This window comes from Centruroides sculpturatus, unplaced genomic scaffold, assembly GCF_000671375.1.
Source record: "Centruroides sculpturatus isolate CEXI.00-Female unplaced genomic scaffold, Cexi_2.0 scaffold9, whole genome shotgun sequence".
NCBI classification, from domain to species: Eukaryota; Metazoa; Arthropoda; class Arachnida; order Scorpiones; family Buthidae; genus Centruroides; species Centruroides sculpturatus.
The window spans coordinates 1,116,092-1,141,763 of NW_019384576.1; the positions used below are offsets into that span (position 1 = coordinate 1,116,092).

At 29.2% G+C, this 25,672-nt stretch overlaps 1 protein-coding gene and 1 long non-coding RNA gene across 4 annotated transcripts; one reads left to right on the top strand and one right to left on the bottom strand.

Annotated features, from left to right (window-relative positions):
- The first annotated feature begins 990 nt into the window (after positions 1-990).
- Positions 991-18,622, top strand: LOC111624343 (alanine--tRNA ligase, mitochondrial-like). 3 transcript variants are annotated; one of them, XR_002756561.1, is made up of 8 exons: positions 991-1,477; positions 1,804-1,944; positions 2,052-2,137; positions 3,153-3,348; positions 6,465-6,518; positions 11,787-11,909; positions 17,089-18,062; positions 18,397-18,519. XR_002756561.1 is itself a non-coding variant. In XM_023367165.1 (8 exons), the coding sequence occupies exons 2-8, from the start codon at positions 1,831-1,833 to the stop codon at positions 18,583-18,585; spliced, it is 948 nt and encodes a 315-aa protein (XP_023222933.1). In that variant the 5' UTR covers positions 991-1,477; positions 1,804-1,830; the 3' UTR covers positions 18,586-18,622. The 3 variants fall into 3 exon arrangements, 2 of the variants coding, with proteins under 2 accessions (XP_023222933.1, XP_023222934.1); XM_023367165.1 differs by having other exon boundaries at positions 17,089-17,274; positions 18,397-18,622; XM_023367166.1 differs by lacking the exon at positions 11,787-11,909 and having other exon boundaries at positions 17,089-17,274; positions 18,397-18,622.
- Positions 18,623-18,667: 45 nt separating this feature from the next.
- LOC111624344 lies at positions 18,668-22,213 on the bottom strand. The gene is made up of 2 exons (XR_002756562.1): positions 22,049-22,213; positions 18,668-19,016 (listed from the first exon to the last, which is right to left on the bottom strand). It is a non-coding gene; the product is annotated as an uncharacterized LOC111624344 (long non-coding RNA).
- Positions 22,214-25,672: the final 3,459 nt, after the last annotated feature.

The following is a 25,672-nucleotide window of genomic DNA, read 5'->3' on the forward strand; positions in this document are numbered from 1 at the left end:
AACGTTAGTGAACGTTGCCGAACCATTTGAAATGGTAGGTTAAGATTTTTGCATTTTATTTATTACTTGGTAAGTTATTTTTTCAAATTTTGTAATTAATGTACTGCTTTATTGCAACTTTTTCTCAAATTTTTACTATCCACTGATTAAACTGTATAAAAGAAATTAAAGCAAAGTTTATAGTCATTTAACTAGCGCTCATGTGCTGCAGAGTTGTTTAACTTCAGAGTGCCCAAAGCGCCCAAAACATTGTTTACTTATACAAAACTCATCTTAAATAAATGAAAAATAGAGCATTTGATGATGTTCTGTCTATGAATAACGACTAATAGGATATAAGTTAAGGAAGTATATACTATATATTACATAAATACAGTAGATCCCCCTATAAAACCGTTTCCTATAGTTATGATTCCTATAAAAATTGTGGCATTATCCGTAAACAACAGTAAAAATAACTCCTATAATACGTAAAACGTCATCGGGCAGCCGAACTACTTTCCCGCCGTCCGTAGCGCCACACTACGGACGTTTAGGCGGATAAATTGAGTTTAGTATCGTCTGTTCATATAATTATATATAAATTAGATACTTNTTTTAAAAAAAAAAAAAGTCTTCTTTATCTTATATATATACACCATGTAATCATATCATGCTTCTTTATATCTTCTGAAAATACCAAATAGATGTTGAATGAGAGTCAAAATAATATAATAGACCAGAACTGGATACTTGAACAGAACAGCAGAGCTGATAGAAAACTTCAATAGAGAACTCCATTAAACCAGAAAAACCATGAAAATAATAAAGGAATCAACTTTTAATATGATATAAAATCTGGTAATGGATAATTTTACAAATTCTCCATTACCAGTTTTTTTATCATATTAAATAATAATAGTTCAAATCTGGTAATGGATAATTTTACAAATTATCCATTACCAGATTTGAACTATTATTAAAAAATTTGAACTATCTGGATTGTAAAATTATCCATTACCGGATAGTTCAAATTTTTTGTGTTCAAACTTAAAATTGCAGAGATATTGATATTTGAAAACATAAGAAACTTGAGCAGTTGTTCTATTTGAACATTGAAATTCTTAAAATTCAAATGTATGGATCTTGTGATGGGATTTATAGGTCCTGAAAAGTGCTTTATATTGTATTAAAAGTTGAATCCTTTATTTTTTTTTATGGTTTATCTGATTTAAATAGCAGAGCGATGATGATTAAATGATTTTAAATGATAAAAACAACATCCAATTACTGGTTAACATTAATAATAAAAGTTCTACTAAGTCACTAAACCAATAAACCAATAGAAGAACTACTCCATTTCAAAAGCAAATGTTTTCATCCATTTTTAAAAGGACATCTTCAGGCTGGTGTTCCAAATTCAAACCACACATTTTAAATGGACCTTAATCTCTGTTGCTGATTGGAGGATAGTTGACAGTTGCTGATTGGTGGAAAGGTCAATTCAAATTTACCATGTTTCATTTACTATACAATATTGTTTCAGTTTAAAATAAAAAATTTAAATGCAAACAATACAGAATACATTAAAACTGCTTATGAAGTTATTTAAAACTTGAATGTTTTTGAATGAGGATACTTGGTTTTTTGTATCATTATAATTCCATTTTTATCTACATTGTTTAATGGCTTTTTATTAATTTTTAATCACTATAAAAGTAAAAGATTCTGTTTCACATCTGTCTTTGTTTATTTATTATATTATGGGAATGCCTTCCTATTTCTAATAGCATAACTTTAATCAGTTAAATATTTTTATTCAAGAATGCCTTGACCGACAAACAAATAGAAATGATTGAATCAAATGTAGCATCATTTATCAAGAATCAGATTGACATTACAAGAAGTGTACTGCCATTACAAACAGCAATGTTGGAACCAAATATTACTACTATACCACAAATGGTGAGATTTTATTTTAAGTATTAATACAGCTGATAAATTTAATTTTTGGTTATTAATTGTATTGATAAAATTCTTAAAATGAATATAACACATTTTAAATCTTTCAGATTTATCCAGATATTGTTAATGTAATAACTATTGGTAAAGATAGACCAAATAATAATTTATTTTCTGCAGAACTTTGTTGTGGAACGTAAGTAATTCAATTTTAATACCTATATAAATAACTGAATTTAATAACATTTTAAAATCTATTTGTAAGTAAAATATAAATTTTATTGATAGTTTAACTGTTGATACATTTCAATTTCTGTAGCTATTGCAAAAACAAAACTAATTTATTTATTATTTTAAATAAAATAAAAAGTTTCAAAATTCAATGAGGAAATTTAGAGTATCAACAAATGATTTTTGACTTTTTAAGCCATCCTCAGGTAATAAATACTTTAATAGAACAATTTGAATATATATAAAGTTTAAATTTGTATTCATTCCACATATTTAACATATATTTTATATAAATTTGTATTTATTATACAAATAAATATTATAAACTTTGTTGAAAATAAATACTTACAGCCAAAATATGTAATGAACAACAACAATTTGTTTCTGTAAATTCCTTATGTGAATTAAATAGTAAAAGATATTATTTTTAGATATGAAATAAACAGCTGGATTATCTATCAGGCTACTTAGAGCTAATTAAATAATAACTAAGTAATTTGGCTAGAAGTAGTGGTTAAGCTACCATTTCACATAAAAAGCTGACAGAGATAAATAAATTTAATTTAGAAAATTCTAAATTAATTTAGTTTAGAATTTAAATAAAATTGATTCTCTTCCAGAATATTCTAGGTTAAATTTATTCATTTTTAATTATTAAATTTAAAGTAACATGTTAGTTTAACTGTCTACTTCTAGCCAAATTATTTAGTAATTAATTAGCCTTAAGTAGTCTGAAAAAGAGTCCACCTATTTGTTTGATATTTAAATTATTAGTGTTGGTTATATATATTGTTGTACTCCTCAGAAATTGTCAAATGTAAAAGATCAAATTATCAGCATATTTAAAGTTTTCAGAGATATATCAAAATAAATATTATTTTGTTGAAATTTTAAATATTTTTTAAGGCTTAATAATTTTTATACTATTGAGTGTAATAATTTAATTTTAACATGAATTAAAAATATTTGTATATTAATAGACATCTACATAACACCAGTCATGTGAGTTCATTTGTAATTACTTCTCAAAGAAAAGTAAGCCAAACTGAGAGATTGCTACATGTCGTAACAGGAAAACAAGCACAGTCAGTTATTGGATTTGGAAATAGGTTAATAGAAGAAGTTCTACAAATGGAAAAAATTGTTGAAAAAGAAGAATTAAAGCAAGTAGATAATGTAAATAAAGTATAAATAACAACATTCAATAATCACAGTAGAAACACTCTTAACTTGCCTCTACCTAATCAATCTATCAGATTAATCAATTTCTTTAATTTTATAAATTCCAGAAACAGTAAGATAAACACTGAGGCAATAAACATTTTTGACATAATATTATATAAATATGATCACTTTAATCTTGAATTTTATAAAAATTGAGAATTTAAAATTACAGTACAGCGTCAATTATCTGAAAGTCAATCATCTGAAACGTCAATCATCCGAAAGAATTCCAGTCGGCAAATTTAAATTTTTGCCAGTGCTGTGGCGCTGCAATCTTTGGCTATATGTTGGGCTACTCAAATATTTTACGTTTTTGATACTAAATTAACTTCTGAAGTATAATTTTTTATTGTTTTTATATTTTTCAATATATTTATTTTGTTTGTATAAATAAAAAATAATTTTTAACGATACAATAGTCTTCGTTAGGCTTAACATCGACGAAAATTCAATGCGAAGTGACACACAATGGAGAAAAATGTCAAGATGGGATAAATTAATACATTTTTTTGTACATAATTGGTTATCCGAAACATCGATCTTCCGAACAATCCCAGTCCCCAATTGATTTGGATAATCGACGCTCTACAGTAATTTATTTTTATTATTTATTTTAATTCAGAATTAGTATGGCAAAAGTAAAAGTTCTCATTTTTGGCTTCCATTTGTCTTGATGTTAATTAATATGCTGTCATCTGAAAAGTTAAATCTAAAAATTAAAATTTTTGTAAATGAGTGTACAGTATAGACCAGATATAGTACAGATTTGATAATGAATATTTAGAATGTTAAATACACTTTATTATAATTCTTCATTTTAAACAATTTTTTTTTTTTTTTGAATAACAGCTGTTACTAATCAGGTTGGTTAAGAAGGTTTCTATTGTATAAACTTTTTTATATCATGTAAATCATTCTAGTTGTTTAATGTTAATATGGAATCCCAATTTCATTAATGGATAAAAACAAGTCTAATATAAATTATATAGATACTATATAGAAATTAAATCAACATGGAGAAATATTAAACATATGCATGTTTAATGTTTTTCTCATGTATTTTAAGAGCAGGCAACTAGAAAACTATTTATATTTCATTGAAATATAAATGCGTAAAATGCATAAACTCAGAAAATTTACAAAAATTCTCAAATAGACAATATTTTAAAAAGTGTCTTCTCACTTTGTCTCCTTCACTCATCAAGAAATAAGTCTCATGGTGGAATCAACCTTTCTTTAGAGGCTTCTTATCTGTCTCAAACTTATTTCCTGATGATGTATGAAAGGAACAAAGTGAAAGGCATTTTAAAGTATTGTCTATTTGAGAATTTTTCTAAATTTTCTAAGTTTATACGTTTATTGTTCAGCTATTTTATCAAATGTAAAAAATGCAATTATGTTCATGTTTTAAAACCTGAGATGAAAATTAATGGGAATTCTTCATTCTTTTTTGAAGAAAGCTGTAGATATTAAATGTAAATCAGCAACTTTGAGTTGATTCTGAAGATTTTTTTTTTATGAGCCTGCTTATGCTACTGGTTTTTTGTAATACTTAACTGGAAAAGCTATCCATATTTATGATGTAAACAGTTTTTTATAATGTTAAACAATGCACATATTTTCATTGCATGATTCTTGATGCCTGGATGTAGATAGATAATTGCAAATACATATAATTATAAAAGATAAAACACTGGCATATTTTGAATAAGGTGAATTATCTAACTCCAAATTAACTAATTCAAATTAGAAATAATAGAAGAATCTATTCTTGTCCTTAGCACTGGCACCAAATTAACTTCCTATAGATATTTAATTCTTTGTTTTCTATTTCTATTTGTGAAACTAATAAACAATATTTTGGTGTTTTTATATTATAGATTCAATTAAATTTGTTTTAAATATCATCAGTTACTGTATATCAGAAATATTTATGCAAAACATTTTTTTTCTAATATTTTCAGAAACTTAAATCTTAAACTGTCATCAAACTTTTATGAATTCATATTTCAAGTGAAACTTAACAGTGTAGTTAGCATAGTACTTTTTAATACTAGAAATACTTTCTTAGTATTCACAATGTGAAAAGAGTTATAAAAAAAAACTAATGCAGACAACAGTATTATTTTCAGTTTATATTTTTCGTTGATTTGTAGTGTTGCTCAAATGACATTTCATATTATGAGTTTAGTTTTATGAGACTCACTAGTTAAAATTTTTTTGTTTTCATTTAGATTTAAAAATTTATTGATTTCAGTAACTAAAATTTCTTTAAGGTCATGTTAAACTAGTGGTGTTTCTTTTTGAAAAATAATATTGTTTAATGAGACCTGGATAGTTTCAATCTTTACTGTACAGTACTTTAATATAGACACAATAGATTATATCCCCATGTCTATTATAGAACAATGAATGTTTTCTTTTTTTTCACTAGATCTTTAGAAATTTATTTTGAAATGATAAATTATTAAAGGAATATAAACAAGAAAAGTTATTAAAGAAGTATTAACAATTTAAATTGTGAAATACAGTTTCTAAAAACGGTAAATCTAAATATATAAAATTGCTTGTCCTGACTGACTCACTCATTCATTCACTGATTCATCATCGCCCAGAGCAAAGCGCTTAACCTAAAGAGGTGAAATTTGGTACACAGTTAGGGTACGTCATGGAAACGCACACTAAGAAAGGATTTTTCGAAATTCCAACGCGGGGGGGTGAGGGGGAGCATTAAGTCTTAACCGGAAAAACGGCTTCTACTGCNAAACAGAATAATTACAAACATTTGAGAATTAGTAAATATAAAATAAACATTTTAAAATAATTTATTTTTGTAAAACATAATAAGTTTTTATTTTTATAATCCTAAATAATAATAATAATTAAAAAATTTTGATATTTTATTTATCATATTCAGTTATATACTGATTTAACAACAGGATAAGAAGCAAGGTTTTATCACAATATTTTAATTCATATGAAAAATTATTAAATGAGTAATATAAAAAATTTTTGAACATTTTTGGTTTTAATTAAAGAAGTTAATTTAATAACATTTTATGTTATAGATAGAACCGGATATAATGAAATCTGTAATTGTGGATATAAAGCAAGAGAGAAAAGTAAGTAATTTAAATTATTTTTTGAAACTTTTAATTTAAACTTTGTTTCAAAAATTGTTAATTATTATTTCTTGTAAAAATATGTTTTTGCCAAATTAAAATAACAATTTGTTATTTATTTAATAATTACATTTCTGGCTCTTGATAATTTCTGATTTTCAAATGATTTGATATGTGAGTAACGGATTTTTACAGGCTTCTTAAAAATCTAAATTTTCTGTTAATTATCTTCGGAAAAACCCGAAGAATTTGAACTAGATCGGATTTCACCGATTGTATAACAATTAGATGGGAAAGTTTACACTTAGGTGTGAAGAATGCACCGTCATCATCAACAAAAGTCAATCACGTGACAGTTTTCCCATGCAAATGATATAAAAGCTCGAATCTCCGGAAGCTCAGCGCAATTAGTCATAGGAAGTTATACTTTGTGATAGTGCCCACCTTGATTCCCGAACCTCCATACAGCGGACCCGATCCAGCTACAGAGAGAGGACATCGGATAGAAGACACCAAAGACACCACACCCTTCCATACAGATGACATTCGCCAACTCTCCATTTCGCCGAGAGGTATTTAGGGGTTAGAATTTGTAAAAGCGCTCTCTCTCGAACTAGAAATTAGGTCAGCAACATAGCTACGAAATTCATCGCCAATTTCTGTAAATATTTAATATAACTGCATTTAACCTTAGTATTTCTGTAACGTAGATTTAGTGATTCAATAAATGCTTTATTATTTTGTTAACCTGTCACCTGTCATTTAAGGACACCTGCTGACTTACCGACGCACTCCCCATCCGATTTGTCCTCCTAGCCATCCAACGACCTCGAGATCGGGCCTTACTGGCCCATGCAGAGTAAGTGGTCATTTGGGAATTTAACTATGGCCCACTGCTTATCTCACAGATATATATGTATTTGAACCAGTTGAAAATCACTTTATTTTATAAATGAGCAAAATAATAATAATGTAATTTTTCTTCCTGTTTCTGCATTAATTTTTGCATTATTACTATATCTTGGTTTTGAATTGCTCAATATAATTGTTTGACTTCTAATAATGAGTTTTATAGCCAGGAGAGCCTTTTTTCTTTATCTCCTTTTGCTATCAAATATAAAAAAATTATAAATAAGAAATATCTAAAGTTTATATTTTGGAAATCAAATAGTACAACTAGACTTATGTTGGCAGGGCTAATTTTCAGTTAGAATGCATCAGTACACTATATTGGCAGATAGCATAAAAAATATCAATAGCCAGAACATAGTACTAGCAGTTGCTGAGTAAAAGCAATTGTATATTTCAGTCACCATGTATGATTACTGGCAGTAATTTTTAGAGTACTGCACATTGTGCTACAATAAAGCTAATTAATTAATGAGATATTAAACAATTTGACTAGGAGTAGCTGTTTAGGCTACCATCTTGTGTAAAATATAAAACATATAGAGTGTTGTTTATCCAAAAGCTGATCAACCAAAACGTCGGTTAACCAGAAACGTTCCAGTCGGACTGTGTCATGCTGAATTAAACATTTTTGATACTAGATTAACTTCCAAAATATAATTTTTTTTGTTTTTATATTTTTCAATATATTTATTTTGTTTGTACAAAATAAAGAATTAATTTTTAACGATACAATAGCCACGATTATTATTTAAAAAAATTTACTTTAGGCTTAACATCAAGGAAAATTCAACGTGAAGCAACACGCAATGGAGAAAAATTTCAACATGGGATAGGTTAATATGTTTTCTCGTACGTAATCGGTTATCTGAAAAATAAGTTATCCGAACAACCCCAGTTCCCAATTGATTCAGATAAATGACGCTCTACTGTAATTAGAAATAAACTCTAAATTAATTTATTTCTAATTATTAAATTTAGCATGAGAGAATGCTTATCTGTAGTCCAAATTGCTTAGTATCTTACTAATTAATTAGCCTTATTGTAGCCCATATGAATCTGGCTATATCATTTGATTAGTAAGGTATATCAAGTTGATTGTATATGAAATTTAGATATTTGAATAAACCACATATTCTGCCAAAGAAAGCAAAAACAAGATTCAGTTAGAAATATCATGTTATTGAATTAGCTATGTTTCTTAATGCTGTCTGATAAAATGTTGATGCTCTAACATTTGGGATATATTCTCTAACAAGGATTCTTTAATTCATCCAGAGAACTGTTACTTTTAAATATGTTTTTCTGTTTAGGTCTTTTTTCTCTCATGTATTTTGCTTTCCAAATGTTCATTTTTTGGTAGACATAATATTTACATCCTAAGTTTATACATGGAAGAATCAAACATAAGCTGAACTTTTAATGTAATTTGTATTATTTAGCATAAAAGTATTTGTAAATCACTGTCAAAAAATGCATCTTCTGCAGCTACATATTTCTGCTAGCACTTGTATCCTTTGTCAAAGTAGTACCAGAAGCTATTTTTTGTGATGGTTTTAAGAGCTGTAGTTGCTGTGACCTACAGCTTTTCTTCTATCATTCACTTCTGGTCAGCAAATAGCTGATCAAGAAAACACAATGGTTCTTTCCCAATCTTCTTACATTCCTTGCAGACTTATCTGTTCCCTAAAATTGAAAAGATGCAGATTAAGTAGTAGAATGGAAGTAAACAACAAAGCCATTATAGATGTCACAAAAAATAGCCTCCAGGACTACTATGACAAGTGGTATAGACATGCTGGCAGACATCTGTAAGTGCAAGAGCATATTTTGAAGGTAGGTTTAAGAACTTGTGTATTTTATAATAAATAAAACAAACCAATCATTTGGCAAGTTAGATTCGTATTATGACACGCTAATTAACCTTATGGATCAGCCTATGCATCGGTCTATCCTGGAGACATAGAAGTGCTAGCAAACCTTGTATGTTTGTAATCATTCTTCAGCTTTGAAGGTAGAGTTTATAAGCAGTTGAAAGGAGTTCCGATGGGCAGCCCAATGTTTGGCTTACTCTGCGAGTTAGTTTTATGCAAAAAGTGCACAATTACGAATTTTAGTGAAGACATAATCCTATACAAAAGGTATGTCGATGATGTGTTTATTCTATGGAAGAATGATACAAAAATACACCATTTTTTGAATGAAATAAATGCAAACAATGATGGTTTAAAGCTTAAATTGGAGTAGATTAGTAACACGGAAGTACATTTTTTGGACATTGGCATTTCATTCAAGAATGATGCTCTAAACATGAAAGTATATATCAAGCCCACGCATCGACCTCCAATGATCCACACACCTATAAACTCTCACCATTTAAAGCACTGATTAAAAGGGCTTTCCAATATTGCTCCAACTTACATGACAGACTGGAAGAGCTGGATAAGATTATGGGCGTGGCTAAAATATTGGGCTTTGGAACAAAAGCCATTGAAGGATTAATTAATTCTTACACAGATCCTGGAAGAAAGAAGAAAAAGGGAGATAGAAGCAGCAATATCACAAAGTTCATATACAACAGAGGTCCATCCGATTTATGAAAGAGATTGCAAATCACAAAAACACGACACTACTATACAAAAGGGCTCCCACGATATATAACTTACTCAGAAATGACAAGAATAAGATCAAAGAGGAAGAGCAAGCAACTGTATACAGGATACCGTATAAGAATGATCTGTTAAGTATCAACAAAGAATATGTGGGTGTCACAACCAGAAACCTAAACAAAAGAATCAAGGAGCATAAGTACAACATAAACAAAAAACACTATACAATAGCGTTATCAAAAGTGGCGGAAGCCAGAATTGTTGCACTAATACTGACTCTTGCATTAACATTACAGAAATGCGAAATCTATAGATTGAGCCTGACTGGAAAATGTTTGAACTATAAGGATGCCATGATTTTTCCTTCAGCTTGGAAGTATGTAATAAAAAAGAACTCATAATTTAATGCCAATTGCCATTGGTGTATAATTGTAATGCCATTGATGTATAATCTTATATTATTATACTTATATTTGCATTTATTATATTTATTATTGTATTTCATTATATTTAGTTTAATTAGATAAATTTCAATATGTAATGGACTAATTAGTTGGTTTCTATTTTCTATATTTTAAATTTAACATGATGTTCGAAACACTTTGAATTTAAAATTCTTAGAGTTTCGATAAGAACAGTTGTTAAAAGTTCATGTAACATCAATAACTTGAGGATGACCCCTTGAGTGGATTGAAAATGTTTGTTCAACATAATAAACAAAGTCTCTCAGTAATAAGGTGTGGTTGATATACAATATTCAAAGAATCTGAGTGTAGTTTGAAGTTATTATAAAATTTCTACATGTTGTTTAACTTTCCTTTTATACATGTTTCTTTCTACATGTACAGTACATGGATAACTTTAACATTTATTTAAATCAATATTAAATTTGGTTACACACACACACACACACACACACACATATATATATATATACAGTAGAGCATTGATTATCTGACTCAATTGGGGACTAGGGTTGGTCGGATAACCGAAAAGTATGAAAAAATCCATTATTAGTGTAGTATATTATTATATCCCATGTAATTAGTATATTAGTATATCACTATTAACCTACTTCGCGTTGAATTTTCCTCCATGTTAAGCCTATCAAATTTTTTTTAAAATAATAATCGTCGCTATTGTATCGTTAAAAATTAGAAAATTAAGTCTCGTTTAAATACTGGCCTCCCTTCAATGGTCGACTTGGTGTTGCCAGCTAAAACACACAAAAATTTAACAAAAATAATATTAAAGTAGCCAAGACATAGCCAAATATTGTAGCGCCACATCACTAGCAGACATTTGAATTTGCCGACTAGAACGCGGTCAGTTAACCGAGGTGACAGTTAATTGGGGGTCGGATAATCGATGCTCTACTGTATATATATAAATTTTTGTTTTTTACTTTATGGCACTAAAGAGGGATAATTACCCAAAATGTATTATTTGCCAGATTAATAAAATTTTTTAGTAAAGGTTTGTCAGATGTTTTATCTACTAGATATTTAAACTTAAACACTGTAGAACAAAAAAAAAAATTACTGCCAGATGTAAGGTTTTATAAAAAGCAGCTTACACTTAAAAGAAACAGTTGGTTCAACTTTAATATATTTGTCTTGTATAAATCTTAGAGACTGAAAATGTTTCTATAATAATCAAATACTAATGATTTCTTAGATAAGTCTTTTTTCATATTAACACAAATGTTATTTATAATAAATAATTAACAATATCAAATTTTTACTTTTAGACATTGAGAGATTGTCTTGTACCCCTACGAAAGCAAATGACAATATATGAAAAAATAGACACAATTGAAAGGAAAATTAAAAGTTTAATTAGAAGATACACAAAGACCAAAGGAATACAAAAGGTAAAACTGTCATTCCTTTAAAAGTCATCTTTGCTTTATCACTTCTTTGATACACTCTTCTACCAGAAAATTGTCCAGTTTTAATGAAATTTACCAATTTACTGTCTTACCCAAAATTTATCAATCAAGCAGTTTAAGTAGTACATGTTAACAATGATTGTGTCAATGATTAAGAAAATTATGACTTTGATCTTTACTTATTTAAAGGTAGAAAATTATTTTTAAATGTTTTCAGTATAATTTAGGATGTATCATTATCAGGCTCTACACTTCTGGTTTTTTTTTCCTTACAATTTGATCTCTTGGAAAGAGATGTAAGGTCTAAAATGTTAAAGAAACAAGCTTTACACCATAGTTTGTAGTAGAAATTTAAAAATTCTATTAAACTGGAAATGCCAGTACTGGACTTTGACTACAAAAAAAAAAATGTTAAAACAACAATAATTAATATAAAACTGAAATGTTACAATTTCAATTTTGTAATTGCAACAGTAAAATTGATTATTATTAAAAATTACAAAATTAAATTTATTTGAAATCTTGAAGCTAGCAAAAAAAAAATCCTTAATCAGCACAACCACTTACAGTTCAGCAACTACATACTAACCAGCAGAAGTGAAGGCAGATTTGCATATTGAACATGCTTACAAAAATAACATATTGCTTAATTTGGGTCTTTACCATTAATATTCTGTTTATATTTTGTGAACAAATATTTAGTATTTTAGTCTTGTTTAAACCTTAAATTAATGGGATTCAAATCTTACTATGAAGTTGTTCAAATGAAGGTCTAGCTGGAAAGTGTTGGTATAGCAATTGAAGTTTAACATAACTTATTCTCTAAAGCTCAAAATAACTGAAACAAAATGAGATATAGGAAATATTGGAGTATATTATATATTATTACACTTTTAAATATCAAATTTATAAATTAAAAAAAAAAACAGTCAATAAAACTGAAAAAACTGAACTTCTCTTAGACTCCTCCAGTTTATTCTGGAAATGGTATCCATCTTTCATCTTGATGCTAATGTGAAGTTTCAGCAGACATTTGTCTATCACAGAACAAATTTAATTCAGATTTCTTCAAGGTGTTAATGTTGCTGTACATTTTAGAGCAAACACTTGAGTATGAACTAAGTGTTTGCTCTAAAATGAGTGTGAAGACACACTCATTTCACTTGAGTGTGAAGACACAGTTCATACGTGGATTGATGTCTGGACTTGAAGAGGGAGCCAACCATGGCACTTCATTCTCTCTAAAGCATGTCAAGATACTTTTGGCTTTTTGAAAAGGTGTTTAATCTTGCTGGAAGACCCACGACTTGTCAAATCCCCAGAAATCCATCATTAGCTTTAGTTTGTTGTCTAAAATTTTCTTCAAGTAAATTTTTTCATATGTTCCATACTCCTTGATAAGACACAGTCCACCAAACATGAACTTTCTGAGTATGAGCGAGACAAGATGACTTTTTATTTCCAGAGGAATGTCTGCAGACCTTTTAGCTAAAATTCTGTTTTTTTTTTATGATGTATTGCATAATATGGAAATATTTCTTGTAGAAATTGATCATTTTTGGAAGCTTTGACTTTGTTCTTTAAAAAGCTGTTTGCATTTCTGATTCCCATCTTTTTTTTAGTTTTGGTATGATGCCTGTAGGCCATTTCACAAGCCTTGACTCCCAAGTCTTCAACTGTTTAGCTACAATTTTTTGGTTCCTCTGAGGATTTTGTTGAATTTGAGATGCAACCGATTTGATAAATTCTGCCATGCAAGTACTATGATACCTAACATTCATAATCCTATCAACATCTCCACATTCTTCCCAATGCTTTTTAGCATAAAAGACAAACTGCTGAATAGTTTTCAAGTGTTTATTATTACAATTTGTATAGTACTTTCAGTAATTCTAGAGCTAGAGCTCTGCTCTTAACTGGAGCTCTTCTCTTAAATTTTCCATTTTTGTTCAGAATTTGAATGAAAAGACTTGAGCATGCAACTGTGGTATTGTCCACTTAAGTCTTGTACTATGTTACAAGAGCATCTCCAAAAAAATTGCTGCAGTGAGAAATGGGCCATTTTAAAGTATAATAAAAATATATTCAGTTAGTCACTCCATTAGTTTATACAAGGTGTGACAATTAAATTCCAGGATTGGGGTAATAAAAGGACACAAAGAACATATGATGAAAAACCCTTTTAATATGTTTCAAAGTAACCCCCCTGGAGGGCAATGCACTTCTCGCAACGCTTGTACAAGTTCTTGAAACACTCTGCAAAGCCACTTCTGTTGACTGCTCTCAATTCCTTGGTCACATTATGCTGTATGTTCTCCAGGTCATCGAATCTTCGTCCCTTCAATGTGATTCTGATTTTTGGAAACAAAAAATAGTCGCAAGGCGACAAATCTGGTGAGTATGGAGGGTGGCTCAACTCCACAATGCCATGTTTGGCCAAAAACTCCTTGACAACAGTCGCAGTGTGCGGGCGGGCATTGCTGTGCAGCAGTACCCAGCTTCCTCTTGCTGCAAACTGAGGCCTAACCCGACGAATTCTCTTCAACAGTCAATTTAAAACTTGTACGTAATAGTCCTTATTAACTGTCTGACCTGGGGGAACAAATTCTTTGTGAATGATCCCTGTGCTGTCAAAATCAAAAATGAAGGTGATCAGCATCACCTTCATTTTTGATTTTTCAAAGCGGAATTTCTTTTGCCGTGAAGATTGTGGTAAGCACCCTTCTATACTTAGTCTCTTGGTTTCCAGGTCATACTGGAAACACCATGTTTCGTCACCTGCTACTATGGAATCTAGTAAAGAGGGGTCATCCTCAACATCTTGAATGAACTGTTGACATGCTTTCAGCCAGAGACGCTTTTGGTCCTCAGTGAGATAGTGCAGATTGAAGCAGGAGCAGATTTTTCTTTGGCCCAAATCTTTGGTGATGATTAAATGAGTTGTCTCCGCTATCATCCGAATAGACATTCGACGGTCATATCACAGCAAATCTCTGATTTTTTCGATGTTTTCGATGTTTTCTGGTGTTCAAACTGATTGAGGTCGTCCAGGGCGAGCATTGTCCTCAAGGTTTTCTCAACCATCCCTGAAATGCGCAAACCATTCGAAAACACGAGAGCTGGATAGGGCATCATTCCCATAAACTTGCTTGATGAGGGCATACGTCTCTGTTGCACTTTTACCTAACTTGTAACAAAACTTAATGTTCATTTTTTGTTCCATGACAAAAACATGAAAGCACTTTCTCACAGCAATATGTGAATGGAGTACAGAAAAAGAATGAGTTACGCGACACGAACAAATCTTTGCAGACAAGTAGCCAGATGGTTGAACTATTATGACAAGCTTAGACAAGTTTCTGCACACTGACACTACAGCACTACACGACTAGTCCTGGAACTAAATTGTCACACCTTGTATAACTATAAACAAACTCTCTCTACAAGGTAGAATTTTTGATCTGTTAATTTAAAAATGGTGTTAAACAGATGAATCAGCTTTTGTTTCACTTACTTTTTGATTCTATTAATTTGATTCAGAATTTATTGTAGGAAAGTTATTGTAATCATCATCATCATCAATCCATATTTTATTATAAAGGTAACTGTACAATGTGTGTGCCACTAAAACTCAAAAACAAGTCCCTGTATGATCAAGGGAGTTATATGGTGTGGTAGCCCTCTATCCCCCATCCATGAAGAAGGTTCCTGTTTTTACCTGAAGGGCGTGCTGTTGAAGATATAAGGACTGGAAGTTTTGCCCTCTAGAAATTTCTAGAAGAGTCCAGAACATTCGAGAGCCATTCCACAACACACTCGAATGCTGTGGAATGTTCTGGAACATTGCGGACCATTTGAAGCCTTTTTGTATGGATGGGAGTATATAAAGCAAGATCCATCATGGGTTCGAACGTCAGTTTCTTATCAGTGACGAAGGGAAGAACTGAAAAAGAAGTGAAAATTCCAAAGTAGTGCAGTGAGTGAATAAAAACAAACAGTGAAGTGTAAGTAGTCAGTGATACAGTGACTGAATATAAATCGAAAATAAAGTGTGAAAACTGTGTAAAGTGTACTTGGTGTATTTGTTAATAAAAAGTTAATTTGATTTAAGTTTTATATAATGCCCAAACTTAAAAGAGGAGGAGCTCTTGCCAGTTTTGAATTTTCTTTTGAATATTACTGGGAATTTTCTTGTGAATATTAAAGTTGATATTGTTGACAATATTATTTTTAGTTGCCAAAATTGCCCTTTGAAATAGCCACTCCGAATAATAATAATAAGCGCAGAGCCCAAATGGTTAGGAGTTGAAGGTTGAAATTTGGTAACAGTTAGGGTGTGTCATGAGAACGTACACTAAGAAGGAATTTTTCAAAATTCCCCCCTCAGGAGAGATTGTTAACACTTGAACAATGAAAATGGTTAAGTAACAATTGAAGTGTTAAGAGAAAGCGATGTGCAAGATTTACAGGTGTAGATGTGGTTTTTCATGAGAAATTGAACATATTTTTAGACCCATCTAAAAATTTTCTAATTAGTTTGAAATCAGGGCAACCTAATTCTTGCATTCTGAGAAAACAGGTAAGATTGGCTATAATGTAATAATCTTAATCTTTGCTATCGTTACTTTTTGCCCGAGCAATGCCAGGCTTATCTGCTAGTGGAGAATAATAACAGAGAATTTTTAATTAAATTAAAATTCAATCATCGTGTTATACTTCAAATTTTTGCTTGTTCGTTTAAACGATAAATAACTAACTAATCTAATAAATGGTGCTTTCAAAAGGTATTTTTTACATTTTATGTCAACTACTATCAACATAACTCCTTTTTGTCCTTTCACACAGGAAAGAATGAATTACCAGATAAGACTACATTATGCTCAAAAACAGTTAAAAATTGAAAAATATTCATATAATTTCAACTTAATAATGGATTGTCTTTAAATAAAGCTTATGTACAATTATTCTCAGAAAATTAAAAATAAAATTATTGTGACAAATTAAATATGTATATTTTTAAATTTTATCAATGGCTAAAGAATATTTTAAATTTAATCTTAGAGATTCAATTTAAACCATTTATTAGAGAAACTATAAAATATTTTTGTAAATTATTTAAAATGAAATATATTGTAAACTATTCGTGTATTTTATCTTTTAGATGCAAGATGAAATCAGGAAGGCCATGCAAAATGATAAAAACTATTTTGTACATAAAATAGAAACTGTTGGGGATGAAAATCAACTAATAAAAGCAGCAGTTGAGACATTTGGTAATAAACCAGTAATGTTTTTTGTACCTAATCTAGGAAATAATCAAGTATTGTGTCAATGCCTGGTTCCACCGGTAAGTATTTTTTCAGTTGTCATCTCATCATTAGTTTGAATTTTAATATTTCACAGCCAGTAACTATCTCCAAAAATTTCCAAATAAGAAACACAACAAACTTTTACAATGTCCACGAGCAAAGTTGGCACATGTGGCGTTGCAGTATAAAACTGTAATATCATGTTTTTAACAATGCTTACAAACACAGTTGACAAGTGATAAACATTCTCAGATTTTTACAAAATTTCTTTGACATTAACATACATTTTGTTATTATACTGTGTATGTTTTTTATGGCAGAGCTCAGGACATTCTTATTAACACATTCATTGTTCCCATAGCAGAAGAGTTAATTTAATTTACATTTTTAAATTAATTTACTGTATAGTGATCATTCCTTTGTTGTTGTTAGGATTATGTACTAAATACAGAAATGTGAAGAATTGAATAATTTTAATTTGTGAAAAGCATATTATACAGGAAATCTCAGAACTTCAGTGGTTAAGCATGGTAAAAGAAACCTATTATATCAACTCTCAAGTGTAGGAGAGGTATGTTTGCTATCCATGCATATTTAGACTCCTAATAGAAACACTAAGTTGGTCAACTGAAGTTCTTGGGTGTTAAGATGATTAATGTATAACTGGTGACTTGATGTATTTATATTTTGGAGTTCACTGGCTTCTTGAATGATGATCCTGAAGAAAGTGGATTTAGACTGTGTATGCTTTGAAAACTGTTCTGAATTTATACAAAAAACAGTAAGCCAAGAATCTGATCTTTGTTTCTTTGAGCAATAAAAAGAGGTAATTATAGAAAATTTATTCATAAGTACCTAAATTTAACTGTGAATTACTTTGTTGGATAATTGATTGAAGGGTTTTTTCTTCACTAAATTCTCATATCTGTTGAAAAAAAAAATTGTTTTATTATGAAAGTAAAAACTTAAAATTTAATACTCACAGTAAGTGTATACTGGTTCATAATGATTACTTGAGTTATCATCAATTCCTATGAAACTGATATGAGATTTATCACATATTGTTTGAGTTTAAAATTAAATATACTGTAGCTTAGATTTACAGAATGCTATGTATTATGCATTTTCTGTAGTTTTTAAGATTTTCCTTTTAATTGCAGAGATGTGTCACATCCACATTCAGTGCCAAGACTTGGATGGCTTCGGTGTTGGAGGTATTGGATGGCGAAGGAAATTCAAAAAAACAAAATCCGGAACATTTCTTTTCCATGACAGGAAAGAAAATGGAAAATTTATGTGAAGCCATAGAGACAAGCAAAATGTTTGCAGAGAGGCATCTTAAACTATAATGCGAATTAGTTTTGATATGTTACAAAATAAATTTTTATTAGAAGCCAAATAAATAAGTTATATTCAGACATTTTATATATATTTTTTTTTACATAATAATCATCAAATGAAATCAAGTTTACATAACAGAACAACCTGGAATGTTCTAATAAAGTATCCAGTGCTTTTTACAACACAACTTCTTACAGAAGCAAATAAGAATTTGGAATATTTACATATTTTAATGATGTACAATTATTTGTATAAATGAAATTTTTTCACACATGCAATAATCAATGTACCAAATACAATATAAATATACAAAGAAGAGAAAGCAGACTCAGACTGTTCTTCGGACCAGAATTTGAAAAGCGCTCATCAGCAAATGTCTCAAGATTGTGAGCCTTTTCAGATATCTCGGTTTTTTCTGGCAAAATGGGAATGCCCGTGTCTGAAAATAAAATGGAATGATGGTGATTCAGAACAAAAATTAATTCTCAATGTATAACAACAAATTTTATAGTGTAATTAAAAACATGAAGATACTGAATTCATGATTATTCATGCTAATTAGTGCATGGGTGCGCACAGAAAACATGGATAATCCAAAATATCCATCTGAATGGTTTTTCAAATGTAGTTTAGAGGTTTTAAAACCACAAGCTCACATTGTGTTTTAGACATTTCAGCTTATGAAACTTTGTTATATTTCTACACTATTTTTGAAAGTACACATTTATTTTAGGACTACTAGGAATTTTTTTCATGTGTATTCTATTAAAAAGCTGAATGTTACCGTCTCATTTTACAGTAATTCTAATATCTTTGATGATGCACAGATGTTTGATTTTTACAAATTCCTTTATTTGTTTAACATCTTCCATTTTCAGTTGATTTTGATAATTTAATACAAAACTATAAACTTGTTTACTATACACAATTTGAGATTAAGAGCAATGCAAGCATAATAATAATTGCATTTTTTCTCAGGTTTTCACTGAAAGCGCAAATAGTTTAATGAAGAATTTAAAAAGGTTTTTGACTTGTGAATAACATTTTGTGCATCTTTTGCTCATCCCATTAATCATCATCATCTAGTGTTTGGCAAAAGTATTTTGAGACAAGTCCAAGGCTGTATTTAAATACTATGTATCTATTGAACTTTGGCATTTACAATATGTTCAAACAACAAAAATGTTAAAAATTATTTTGTTTTCCTAAGTCCAAATAAAATTTTTTTTGTTTAGTCTAATTTAACAATAGTTCAACAGGAATCATTTTACAAATATTAATAGTATACCAATGTTAATAGTACAGTAAGACCACGCTTAATGCAAGGGGATGCATTCCTAGATAACAAAGCGCTAAACTAACTAGTGTTAAATGAGGTCATTTTAACAGAGTAAATAGGGATAGGGGAACACGCAGCCAAAAATAAACAAATTTTACTTTTAAGTTGTTTTTATATTAATTTGTATAATAATATATGTTAAATAACAGACAAACTTTGCATTTCTGTGTGCATATGTTTATTTTTTATGAGGAAGGTCCTCACTATCGCAAAATACAAGAATTTCAGAAAAGTCCTATAGTTTCATTTGTTGCTTTCTTCTTTCCTTAAGCAAATGTCAGTAGCAGATTGCATCCAAAATGCCTTGTTTTGCTTTTGCACTCCTTTTAAAATCTGGATCATTCACTACAATTTGATCAAAGATTTCAGTTTTCATTACCAAACTTTTACTAAGGAGATCTGTAACAAGTTCTTTGGGTTCTTCCTTTTCAGAAACTTTGTTTTCCAGTTCTACCAATTCTTGAAGGTCGTCATTGGTAAGGATCTCACCAGAAACCTGTGGTAACTCCTCAATATCCTGTTTGTGTACTGTACATCTCCTAGTCCTGCTGTATCAATTAGGTTGAGTTTTGTCAATGAGCTACAAGGCTCTTCTCATTGAGAATACAAGGCTATATATAAGGCTCTTCTCATTGAGAATTCTTACATACAAGGCTCTTCTCATTGAGAATTCTTGGATACCTTCAGTCATAACTTATTCCACATTTTGTTCATGCATTCATCAGTTAATTCTTGCCATGCAAAGTCGACATTGCCTATGGCATCCATGATGTGATATTTTTTCCAAAATTACACCAAACAGATTTTAAAAAAGTACACCTTTTTTCCACCCTTTTCTAATTGGTTTGGTTTGTGTTCGTAAATAATTGTATTATATAAGAATCAATGAAATGCCGCAATAATTTAAATCAGTGTAAATTTTGAGCTTCTTTTAGGCTTCGAGCAGACCGCATTATATCAAATCAGTGTTAAGCAGGGTCTTACTGTAGTAGTCATTGATCATCCTCTCTTCTAAGAGATCAATGACTACTTTTGGTTAAATTACTTCAAACTGCCTTCTTTCTATCAGTATGGTGGCATTTGAATAGGAAAATTACACAATGCAAGGTTACCAACCTATACAAAATATGTTTTAACTTGGCACCCTGGAAAACCTCTTAAAATATTTGATCCATTTTTTGTGAAATTTGAGTCATTGGCAGATTATCATTCACAGCTGAATATCAAAATGGCACAGTTCCTTATCTTAAATTTTTTCTAATGTTAACTCTTATCATATTTTCAATTGCTGTCTACTTGACCATTGAAAGTGTGCCATTTTGTACTATCTGAGTATTGCAATAAACATGACAATGGTAGGCTGAAATTACAAACATTAAAACAAAAACCATATAAAGAGTTTGGTTGTTATACAAATCAAATACATAAGATAACCTTTGTTATATTATAGTAAGGGTTTATCACACTAATTGACCAATTTTAAAGTCTTTATTCATCTACTGTATATAATTTTTAAAATGCACAACATTGGGTACTTGATGTTTTAAACCCTTATGTAATATAACCTTTGTAGTTATATAAATCAAATACTATAATATAATATAATAGAAGAGTTAGAAATATGAAATAATCTAATAAACTTAACGTTTTTTGTTACTTTTTGCCCAGGCAAAGCTGGGCTTACCTGTTAGTTAAACTAGCATTTACAAAAAATTTTTTATACACACTGGGTCCAATTCAATTTGGAAACTCCAAGAGAATACTAAGATTCTAATTGACTTTCAGAATTCAAGATTCAAGTATTTAAATTCAATTAATAAAACAATGACTGAGACTTTACTTATACCTTGTAATAATGTGATATTTTAAAATCTTTTTGGATTAGAACAAAGTCACAGAAAATGTAAATTAATTTTTGTGTGACTTTTTTATGTTCATATTTTTAAATATCCATCAGTTTAATATTTACATTCAAAGCAATATTTTTGAAGAAAATTAATAAGTTCTCTTAAAGTTGAGTAAATTTAATTTACACACATTAATTTTAAAACCTGAATAACTCTCCTATTATATCATTAAATTCTTCAAAACTAAAATACAAGTATATATCTACTACACCAAAACAAACTCACCTTTATCAAGCTCACCCCAAAAGTATAGTTGATGGTATTCTTCATTGAGATCCAAAGCATTCTTTCCAGGAACTTTTACTGGCATATCAAATTTACATCCAAAATAATGTGCATCATAGTCATTAGCAAAGTTTTGAAAATTTTCCTAAAATTAAAAATTTTATCCCATTTAATAAAGTTCAATCATGACAGAAAAACATTTAAATTGAAAACATTTCTGATAATAGTACAAATTTATAAAACATTTCACATCAGTTGATAGTGAATTGGAAACATCCTGATTAAATAATAGATTTAATTAATTAACAAAAAAAAATCCCAACAACATTCAATCAAATAAAAACATGTAAAAATAATAATTTATACATTTTTAAATTGCATATTCAATTCAATAAAATGCATAACTTCTGCTTTTTACAAACAATCACATTACTAGTATAAAACAAAAAATATATGTCAAGAAATGTCATTTAGTATTTTTAGATATATAGAAAAAACAAAACAAAAAATAGTTGCTAATTCTGTACAATCATCATCTAGCAAATCTCAAGCATAATAGAATAAATTCTGTGTTTCTTTGTATATTATTAAGAAATGTATGAGAAACTTGACCATACATTTTTCCCATGTTTTAATTTTAAAATATAAATTAATTATGTTCTAGATCAGCGGTTGGCAACGTTTCTCACCTCATGAACCACTAAAGTTACAATTTTGAATCCCATGGACCATTATCATGAATTTTTTAAACTATACAAAGTCTGTAGAGTAATGATCACAAAAGTTCAATTTTACTATATTAATATGAAACTCGCATGTTTAATTATAACAAATTAATGCAAGTCTAAAGTTCATCACTGCTTGTTTGAAACAAGTTTATGAATTCTTCATGTTTTTCCACAAAGGACAACAATCACACTCACAATATTGTTTATTGTTCATTATTTATTGATAACAGTCACTTAGTTTTTGGTTTTAGATTCAAATAAAAAACCCCCAATGAGTGAAAAAAGCAACTAAGCATTTTGCATTTCTTTTGTAATACTTTGCATAACCTTTGGTTGATCAATGTTCAAATTTCTCCACGGACCATCCAAATTTTGTTGCGGACCATCAATGGTCCACAGACCACCGGTTGCCGACCATTGTTCTAGATAATGGTGCTAAAGTAAATTTTAAGTGTATAACATATTTGCAAAAGTTAAGCTGTAGTCTTGAATTCATAAAATTTTAAAAATCACATCAAGTATAACTGAATTTTATTAGTATATAAAAGCATTTTTATTTAACGTCACTGAAAAATAAGTTTTTGGCACACTAAAGAGTTTATGCACCAAAATGCATATATGGTTACAGGTTGTAAATACGACAAAATTTTTAATTCATAACTTCTACTCTATAAATTTATTTCTGAAATTTATTAAAATTTAAATACTCTAAAAGAATATTTACAATTGATGTTCAGCAAAACTACTGAACATCCATTGTTGTTTATTAAATATTCTTTTAGGAGTATTTAAATTATAATAAATTTCAGAAAAAATTTTTAATTCATAACTTCTACTCTATAAATTTATGTCATTTTTACAACCTGTAACCATATATGCATTTTGGTGCATAAACTCTTTAGTGCATAAACAACACCCATTGTTGTTTATTAAATGTAGTTAATACATGTGAATAGCAGTTAAAATTGTACTATTACTTCTCAGTCCATTTACAAGTGGATTCTATTTTTATCATAAATCCTCACTTAATCACCCATTTCTCACTTAGATGCTCAAGGGAAATAAAATGAAATGTCTCTTTTAATACCATAGTATCATAAAGAATGATTTCCACTATACAATTTGTCCAGCAAAATAGATTCATATAGAACATTGATTACATAGCAACAACCCATTTACATATGCCAAAATTGTGGACTGGAACAAATAGATCTCATTCCTACTTTTTGATGTGAACAGATAATTAAGGATAGAAATCACTGACCAACAGCCAATAGGAAACATTTTCTACAGCTTGTTGAAAATCTTATTGATCTGGCAAAAAAAAATTCATTTTTGTATGATCAGTCTTGAATCTTCATAATCAAATTTTTTAAAATGATATTGTATAGGCAAAATTTTTTGAAGAATTAGAAATTGTTTGTAATTCTAATTTCATCTGCTATTGGATGGAATAGTTATGTTACAAACAAGTATCTGTTTCACTGTTCTGTAATGGATGTTCATTTTAATCATGTGCTTGAAACAGATTATGCTTCACCTAATTGTCAGAGCAATTATGTGGAAGATATATGGTAAGTAGAATCTACTTATTGTGACAGTGGTTAATATTGTTAGTTGTTTAAATGTTTACTTATTGTAATAAGAATTCAGTTATTGTATTACTGTTATCTTCAGGTAAACAATACAAAAACTATTTGAAAATGCCTCTCAACTTCAACATGAAGTTCTTATCACTGAACTAGTGCTCTAACATTAACTGTTATAATTGTCATTTTTTTGCAATACAATGGTTTAAATAGTAGACATTTCTTCAATTATAATTAAGCTCTTGTTAAAAAGACAGTATTGCAAATAATGCTAGATGAATTACTATTAATAATTATGATTACTAAATCTTCAAATTATACATTTCCACTAATTGTAATCTTACTTAACCTGCTTAATGTTATCAGTTGTTTTTCATTATTAGAATAGGAAAGACCCAAAATTATCAAATTAAAATTTTTAATTGAGTATAATTATTTAATTTTAAAATAAGAAAAGTTACATGAAAATTTAATTGTTTGAATATAAATTTATGAGTATTAAAAATTAAACTAATTTTGAAACTTTGTAATATCATAATTAACTTCATTAAGAAAGGATAAGATTGATGAAGTAAGGCAATACAATATTTGAATGATCTGTCAATGAGATGTCTTCTCAGAATGACTTTGTATAAAGAAACTGGTTTAGGACTTCCTATTTTAGATATTAGACATAAGAGAACACAGAAAACTCTACATGGCCAGCCTGGTGATGAAATGCAAACCTGTGATCAATGGTTTTATCCACTTGACCATTGTTAGGTACTTTTTTTATGAAAGCTTAAAGACAAATATTAAAATAGAAAAAAAAAACCGTTCATAGTACTGTATATATAATAATTTTTCTCTTAGTCTCAATGCCTATTTCATGCATTTCATGGGATATATTTGTTTGTAGCTTTTCCAACTTTCTATTGTAATACAGTAGAGCATCGATTTTCCGAAAATCAATCATCCGAAAGAATTCCAGTTGACAAATTTAAATTTTTCCCAATGCTGTGGCACTTCAATCTTTGGCTATGTCTTGGGCTACTCAAACATTTTACGTTTTTGATACTAAATTAACATCTGAAGTATAATTTTTTATTATTTTTATATTTTTCAATATATTTATTTTGTTTGTACAAAATAAAAAAATAATTTTTAACGATACAATAGTCTTCGTTAGGCTTAACATCGACGAAAATTCAACGCGAAGCGACACGCAACGGAGAGAAATTTCAACATGGGATAAATTAATATATTTTTTCGTACATGATTCGTTATCCGAAACACCCCAGTCCCCAATTGATTCGGATAAACGACGC